The sequence below is a fragment of the Mesoplodon mirus genome (assembly GCF_964341445.2).
Source record: "Mesoplodon mirus genome assembly, contig: HAP1_SCAFFOLD_1610, whole genome shotgun sequence".
Lineage (NCBI taxonomy): Eukaryota > Metazoa > Chordata > Mammalia > Artiodactyla > Ziphiidae > Mesoplodon > Mesoplodon mirus.
Window position 1 is genome coordinate 51,400 of NW_028294599.1, and position 8,378 is coordinate 59,777.

The 8,378-nt window shown below is 40.1% G+C and overlaps 1 protein-coding gene across 1 annotated transcript; it reads left to right on the top strand.

Moving 5' to 3' along the window:
* Positions 1 to 618: 618 nt before the first annotated feature.
* Positions 619 to 8,131, top strand: LOC309798088 (uncharacterized protein). The gene is made up of 7 exons (XM_082646406.1): positions 619 to 646; positions 976 to 1,094; positions 1,152 to 1,221; positions 1,280 to 1,309; positions 1,384 to 1,458; positions 6,315 to 6,368; positions 7,314 to 8,131. Exons 2-7 carry the CDS (start codon positions 1,009 to 1,011, stop codon positions 7,434 to 7,436), a joined length of 438 nt encoding a protein of 145 aa, XP_082502532.1. The 5' UTR covers positions 619 to 646; positions 976 to 1,008; the 3' UTR covers positions 7,437 to 8,131.
* Positions 8,132 to 8,378: the final 247 nt, after the last annotated feature.

The following is an 8,378-nucleotide window of genomic DNA, read 5'->3' on the forward strand; positions in this document are numbered from 1 at the left end:
CCAATAAAGACTACGATCACATGCTATTAGACATGCAAAAAGTGATTAAGAACTTTCTTGGAACTGTTACTGTATGTTTTAAGCTTCCTGAGGCGTTCAAATTTCAGCTTAATTTGAGTCATAGTTGGAGTACTCCCAAGCGGATTCTGGATTCATCGTATGTTACCAACGAACCGACAAACCCTTCTGTTTCATCTTCAGGAGTCGTACAAACGAGCACTCCTATTTGTGTGTTACTGCATTTTCATATTAATTCTATAGCCATCCACTGCATATTCACTCTTTTACATATATATATATATATATATATATATATATATATACGTATGCACACGTACATACATGTGTATATACATATATATATGCATATATATACATATATGTGTATATATACATATATATGTTTTTCAGCCTTAATAGCCAAAGCTACATCTCGACATCATGATCTTGCTAAAGAATTCCATGGTATATCTCTGATCCTGCCTGAAGATAATTTACATGGAAAAATTGGCTTTAGTTCGGGTTCCTTTTATGTGTATAGAGTTGTTTTTTCTTTTTAGCTTCATCTACACTTGATGAGCACTCTGTTGCGGAAACCACGGGATCGCTTCATTTAAGTATAAGGACAATTCAAGAGGTTTTAAAGGTATACCTTTGATCCTAACGAAGAGTGTATCTTCGATAATCAAAAATTCTGAAACGAGTATTTATTGTCTTAACTTAAGCAAGAAGTATATTTAAAAGTGACTATTACACATAAGTTAGGTTAGTAAATTCTTGCGAAACATTGATAACCCTGGCATGAAAAACAGCATAGTTTTTCTCAGTTATTTATTCGTTAAAAAAGAGATCGCGGTGTTTGAGTTCTTGGAAGAACGGTGGAATTATCTCTAATGTCGAATCTTTTAACCCGTTTATGAAAATGTTTCTTATTAGTCGGACACCTTTCCAGAATTAAAACGAAAAATTTTTCAGAAACAACCCTCTGGTGCTTCCACAGAATCGTTAATGAAGGTGTTGGAAGAGCATAGAAAAAGTCGAGTGAAGCCACGAAAAGCTCATAATCACCTTTTTGCGCCTCCGGTTTCATATATGTCAGTGCATATATCTTAATTAGTAAAAAAAGGTGCATTCACACTGCTCTATTTAAGTAAACCATCATTGCCGTGTACCTCGCGTAATCTCTCTTCCACTAAATCATGTAGCAGTGGTGGAATCATGGTAGGAGCTGTCTTTTATAGTTGCCGCAATAACATTGCGCAATATATTTGTAGTTTAGGCTGGATTCGCTGTGGCAGAAAATGCTTTGGTAGGTTAAGTTTCAAGTGTTTCTGTAAAGGCTGTCTTCCTGATTTATTTTCAAGGCTAACATATTCTGTTCAGGATAAAACTACAGATATGAATAAGACAATTGTTCCTGACAATGAAATGGTTTCAAAGGTTTCTGCCACATTGACGGTTGTTCTTTGACTTTATTTTGCTATCGTTCTATTTAGCATGATTCATTTTCCTTTCAGCTCTTTATTTTGCTCGCCCACCCACTACTTTTTTATTGCTCTTCTCCATATATTTAATCTATACAGCTTCCCGATGCAGACGTTATATCACGCGTCGCCTGAGAAGCTTATTTTGTACAAATTAAAGTTTGCAAAATTTTTTTGCAAACGGGTTAGTTCTTTTCGCGACGGAACTGTTCTAAGAAGAAGGAAACTAAGAGTACCAGCTTATTATTATGATTCCATATGTTTTATCATTGAAGACATTAGAGATACTCGACTCTATCGTAACAACTCGTATAACCTAAACGTTTTGCCATCAACTTTTGAACCTTTTGGTATACCATTTATATATATACTTGTGGAGTTTGTATATATGTATATATACATACAAACAAACATATATACAAACATATATACATATAACATTTATATATTTATAATATATATACATATATATAACCTCAGGAGGGGCTGGTGTAGAGCAGTGATTAGAGGTGAATTTGCAATATGCACTGTATCGAACAAAGGTTCGATCCCTTCATCTAAGGTCACCATGCCTTCATCTCTCCGTGGATGACGAGTTGGTTAAAACTTGTTTGGAAGGATAAAAGCACTAACTTGAAACATCATTGGGCCACCTTTGGCTAGTGTATAGGCCAGATACGCATTCAATCATTCCTATGATGGTTGATGGAATCGACCACATGCCACTTCCTTCATGGTCTAATCAAAGCCGAATAGTTAATCCTTTACCTAAGGAGCTTCTACTCACCAATTTGAAAACTCTTTGAGCTTGTGCAATCTTTCCAGCGTCCTAGAGAGGTTTTCAAACAGGAAATTTTCTCTACTGAAGCAAAGTTAGCAATTCGCATATTGTTTAGAAGACATTTTAAAAGTCTCCAGTTCTACTTTCATTGTAAGCTAAGTAAGACAGATTTTCAAATTTATCTCTTGATGGGATTTGGGATTCAAGAGGATGGAATACATAAGCGAAGTTTGGAATTCCTCTTAATAGTGTTAACAGTTGTTATGTGAAGGCACAGTCTAATAAATATGTTCATCTCTTCAAAAGATGTTGGTACCCTCGATTCTGATTCGTCGCCTGCCCAAGCCATTTTGCTTTCACAACGAGATATTAGAAGTACTCCAAAAATTCTTAAAGTTCTGTTCATTCTCCCAGAAGCTGCAGTCCATTGCAAAATCTGTTCTCGATAATCCAAGTGTCGTGATGCATCATATTGCTCCACCACTGAAGTCATCTTTGTCCTTCTATGTACCTCTCTTTACTTTCTTCGCATATGAGAAACACTGGATGTTTCTGTGGCTTATGAATTGTATTTTTTACACTCGTTGAACAATTCGAAAAAGTTCAGTTCTCTTCGGCCGACATAACACAAGCGTTTATTTGAACATACAATTTAACATCCAGTTCAACTGTATCACCTGTATTCCCGTTGATCTTCGATTGAATCAAGCGGGCGCTAGTAATTCCTCCATCTGTCCCTGTCGCGTGCAAGAGTGGTCCAAAGGGTTCTGCTCGCTCTAGGGACACGTTGAGCATCATACCATTCGTTCAGCGTGTTTGTAAAGAACTCTGAAGAATCGGGTCGGTGGTCTTCCTGTTGTGCGCTTGACATCCCGAGGAATCCAATCCGTGGCGGCTCTTGTCCATCGGTTGCCATTTCGTCGCATCACGTGCCCGGCCCACCTTATTTTTGACATTTTGGCGTAAAGGACGGCGTCTCTAATTTTCGATCGTTGACGTAGGTCCGAGCTTCGTATTCCCTCTCTCACTTGCGTGACACGCGACACTCCTAGCATCGCCCTTTCGCTGAGTGTTCTTTCATCCTGCCTACGTAGCGATCAGGTCTCTGATGCGTATGTTAATGCAGGAAGCATCGTTGAGTCAAAAATGTGGGCACGGAGTCGAGTGTTCTTCATCCTCTTCACTACATCCTCGATGCTCTTAAAAGCTCCCTAAGCTGCTCTCTTCCTCCTGCTCAGCTATGGAGCTACGTCATTCATCATGTTGAGTTCTCGAGTTCTTCTAGGTACACATAACTGTTGCATTCGGAGATATTTGTTCCGTTGAGCTTAAATGGGGCCTTTGAGACCGATCCGTTTTCATGAATACCGTTTTCGTCATGTATAGTCGAAGACCAATACTTCCACATACTCGGTCAATGTCGGCAAGCATTCGTTCCGCCTGACTGATGTTTGATGTTATAAGGACGATATCATCAGCAAAGCGAAGATGGTGTAGTTGCCGACCATCATTTTTCACTCTTTCATTGTCCTATTCCAATTTTCGCATAACGTCTTCGAGGCTCGATGTGAAAAGTTTTGGCGACATTGTGTCGCCTTGTCGAACACCCCTCTTTACGTTCATTTTAATTGCGTTGTAAAATGGCGATACGGTATTCTATTCGTGAAATTCTTCTATAGCTCACGAAGGAGTGGTGTTTGGGTAGCGACGCCCTGGTTTCCCAGAGCTTCTATAACCGCTTCTGTCTCAACGGAGTCAAAGGCTTTCCTCAAGTCGATGAAAGTGAGACAGAGCGGTCTTTTATACTCTCGTGATAGTTCGATGAGCCTCGTTATTGTGTGTATGTGGTCTATTGTACTGAATCCTTTTCGGAACCCTGCTTCCTCGCATGGCTGTACCTCGTCCAATGTTCTGTCCATCCTGTTGAGAATGACTCTAGTAAAGAGTTTATTTACGACGGACAGCAGGCAGATTGGGCGATAGTTGCCAATGTCGTGGAGGTCTCCCTTTTTGTACAACAACACGGTTTTGCTGGTCTTCCATTGTTTGGAACCTTGCATTCTGACAGGTAGCCTGTGAAGAGACGAGCCAGTGCATTTGCACACCCAAATCGGTTATGCAAAATCTTCGGTTTACTATGATGTGGTCTATTTCACTATGGTACTCTCCATTGGGGGATTCCCACGTCCAGCGTTGAGAGAGGGGCTTTTGGAACTGTGAGTTACCATGGATTGTCTTGGTCGTCATGATAATCTCGGATAGCCTCTCTCCCTGTTCGGTCCAATCTTAGCGTTGAAGTCGCCAATTATGACTTTGAAGGAGGTATGATCTTCTCTGTAGAACTTCTCCAAGTCCATATAAAACGCTTCGACCTCATATTCGTCGTAGCTTGAGGTAGCTGCGTAGACGACGTAGATAATTAGAGCCGGCATAGGCCCACATCTCTTCAACCTTAACCGTCCGATTCGGGTTGTTAGTTGTTTAAACGATTCGATGTTCATGGCCAAACTCGTGTTCACGAGTACACGAGGACACCAACGCCTCCAACTCCTCTATTGTCGCATGTTCCAAGGAAGAGTTCTTTTCCAGGATCATAAACGGCGTTAAAGGAATGATGTCTCCTCGTCTCAGCCAGTCCGATGTCGTCGTATCTGATCTTTCTGGCCTGCATCAGCAAGTCCTCAACAGCGGACTCAGATGCAAGCGATCTTGCGTTGTAGGTACAGATCGTCACCTTAGTCCTATCACATTTAGGTAGCCCAGATAGCCCTGAGATTGTAGCAGCCTCTCCGTACTCGTCCTACCCAACGCTGCCTTATCGGGGGCTCTTTCGTGGTCAGGGGAATGACTCTCATTTATTTTACTCTGTTTGGCATCTTTTGTACCCACGGGGTAGCTTGCCGGGCTCTAACCATGGGGGCTGAATATACTAATGAGTAGCTTGCCAGTCTTTCCCAGAGTTCATTGGAGTTGAGTGGACAGGACTCCTAACCGCCTCCCATGTACTTCCTAGTCACTTGCTTGCAGGCTTTTGGCCGAATTGACTTGTAGAATACAATTTGCACTGCCAGATCTGCGCAGCAGAAAAAGAGTGTTCATCCCTTTGATCCACCTGCTGCTCTGGGAAGCACAAGGTCGCTTTTGGTTCGCGTTTGACCCCCTATCCGCCACCTGGGGACGCGCCACGTAGCCTCACGACTAACCGGCTCGAGATCCATCAGTGAGGAAAAACCTCAGTGAGTGGAAATCCGTGGAACATCCAGTTATTACCAGCAATTGGTTGTTTTTCATTTGAAATCTCTTTTAAGAATCATAGTTGTAGTACTGAATTTATAAGAGGGTAGAGTTTTTGGCGTTGGTCAATAACTTTGGGATTTACAATCTATTACGCTGAGCCTCGAACAGGTAAAATATTTGCCCTATACGATCTTGCGTGGCCTACCGATGTTTCCAGGTAATGTTTTTTTTTGGAACCACTTTCCTGATCTCAAAGGATGGAGAGTTCGGTTTGTTTGGAGCGCGAGATCGAGCCAAGCCTCGTTTATTATAGGGTTCCTAGGCGATAAATACTTTTCTTTAAAGTGGATAGTTGTAAATGTTGTATAAAATTGGAGAAATATACTACATGTGTTGCAAAATCGACCGCCAAAGGTGACAGCAACGTATTTCAATAGAAACATGGAAAACTAAATAGATAAGCCAAATTGTAGAGCCGAATACACAAATAAGGGGCGGGCTATTGCGAAACTACAGTGAAAATCATGAGTCACATATTATTCGTTGCGTGAGAGATGAGAAATTATACGTTGTTCCATGGGCTTGACACAAAAATTTAGACGTTGTACACGTTGTCTTAGGTGGGTTAAAAAAGAGATTAGATCAAGACGAACTGGAAATATATCTGGCTAAAAATTCACCTCTCAAAATGCTTTACATGGTGAAGACTCTACTCCGAAGCGAATGGTACCGCCAACATTCATTTGAATATTATTTCCTTCTCGGTTTCTCTTTGATTTTCTTTTTTTTATTTCCTAATGTATACATTTTAGAAAATGGATCATGGTGCTGCTTGTAATCAAGGGAAGGTTTCATGCGAGGGAGAGGTGCGTTGTGAGGCGGTTTTTTTGCTTTTATGATTTTAATAGTTCCTCTTTCTCTTACAATATTCGTTCCTGGTGGTGATCCTTTTCGAGCATCGCGACGTTTGCGTGTGTTATTCTATAAAATACAAACGTACAAATCTTTTGAAGTTGCAACTACAACTGGGTGGCTTAAGCCACAATCATTATTGTCAGCCATCCCAATGTTCACCTTAAAGCTCTCTTGCATCTTATTCTGTCTCTCTGATATCTTTCTGGGCCATTTATAATGAATAGAAGAATGATTGTAAAGTTGCATTCAAACCCCGTATACAATCCATTTTCCATCCTTGGATTAGGGTTATAAGGCTACGAAATCAATAAAGGGAAAGCTAGGCAAGTAGGATCTAATTAGCAAGCACTCTATGTATAATAAGTAAACAATTAGTATTTGTGTATAAATTTTTGTGTTCGCTCTCATCAACTTCCGTGCTGTTGTTTGCTTGTTTATTAGCTATTCAAGCTGTTTTTCATACATATTTTGCTAATTGTACGCATATCTCTATGATGACACTTCACTCCGTTAGCTGCATAGTACTATATGTTGCGTCCTATTGCTGTTTGTGAGTAAATGTAAGCCAAAACCAACTATGTATTTTTTATGATCAAAGATATAATTCCTATATCTGTTGTGCTGGGATGGTTTGCACACAACATACATTAGTCATAATCATTCTTGATTCTGTGTATACTGGTTGATTCTATGATTGGGAAGAAGTGGTGAGACACTTCAGAGATTGAAGAAGTAAGTCCACGTATACTCTTCAAATGTCGGTAAGGCAACTAATAGGTTTGCTAAGTTCCCCAGAGAGCGGCTCGTAGCTGTTTTTGGTCGTTATTCACTTCTTTCGTATGCCCCATACAACCTAATGACGTGCGAGTGAATGAAGTTGACGAATATATCTTTAGTTGAGCTCTCGACCGCATTCCTCTGCAAGATCATCTAGCTCTTTATCTACAAACGCTATGGTTCCATGCTTTTCACAACTGACTTCTAATCCGACGCGGAGGTTTTTTTTCACTTACCAATAAGAATTTTATGACAGCTTTATTTTCTGAAAATTGAGATTTAGGTCTGTGCTTTATATCCCTCAACTCGAAGTAGCGTTCGGTTTCGTAGCTATTGGAGATACAGCTGTTTCGAACGTTGATGTTACCAATCGTACAGATACCTCTCTTCAAATAAGGGCGAAGCTCAGTCATTCTGGACCACCTTTTACTGTACACTAGTTATTTTCTAAAATCTTTCCTATCACTATTCAATGCTCTAATGAAGAACGACCATATTGGTTGCAGCTCTTGGACAGCCAAATCTTACTTCTGGATGCACGTCGTACTGTTCCGCTTCGAATTGAATTTTCCCCGTCTCAGAATGCTCGATTCTATACAAATCTTCTGATTGCGGTGGAGGGAGGAGGTGGACCTCAAGTGAACTATAGGGTATTCTTTTTTTTCTTATAAGCTTTTATTTATAGATAATGTTTCATTGTTTCTTTTCTTTTCTTAAATCTTTGTTGTGTAACTTCAATGGTGTTAATTTCATTTTTATGGTTACTTTCAGCTGAAATAAACTCTTAATTTTTCTTTCTACTTTTCTAATACACTTCTACATAAAGTATTATTTCTTTTAAGATGCCGGTTCGAGGACTGGGTGGAGCTGCAGTTGTTACAGTGAAGGCCAGAGATGACCTACGTATTTCACGAAATGGAACTTATATCTTACAGTCTTCTCATGAATCAACTTTCTCATTTTCGTTGACAAACTCAGGAAACCGGTTTGTTACTAACAACCGTTGTTGATTCAGAAGCTATTGGAAGAGCATTGTATGTGATTATATCTTATATGATTCATTATAAAACTTGAACTTTAGACGAGCGCTTTCCCGTGTAGTCGTTTTATCCACTACAGAATCTGGCGCTCTGGAACACATTCCTGCTGATATTCGTCCAGCTCCTGGAATTGTGATAGATCGT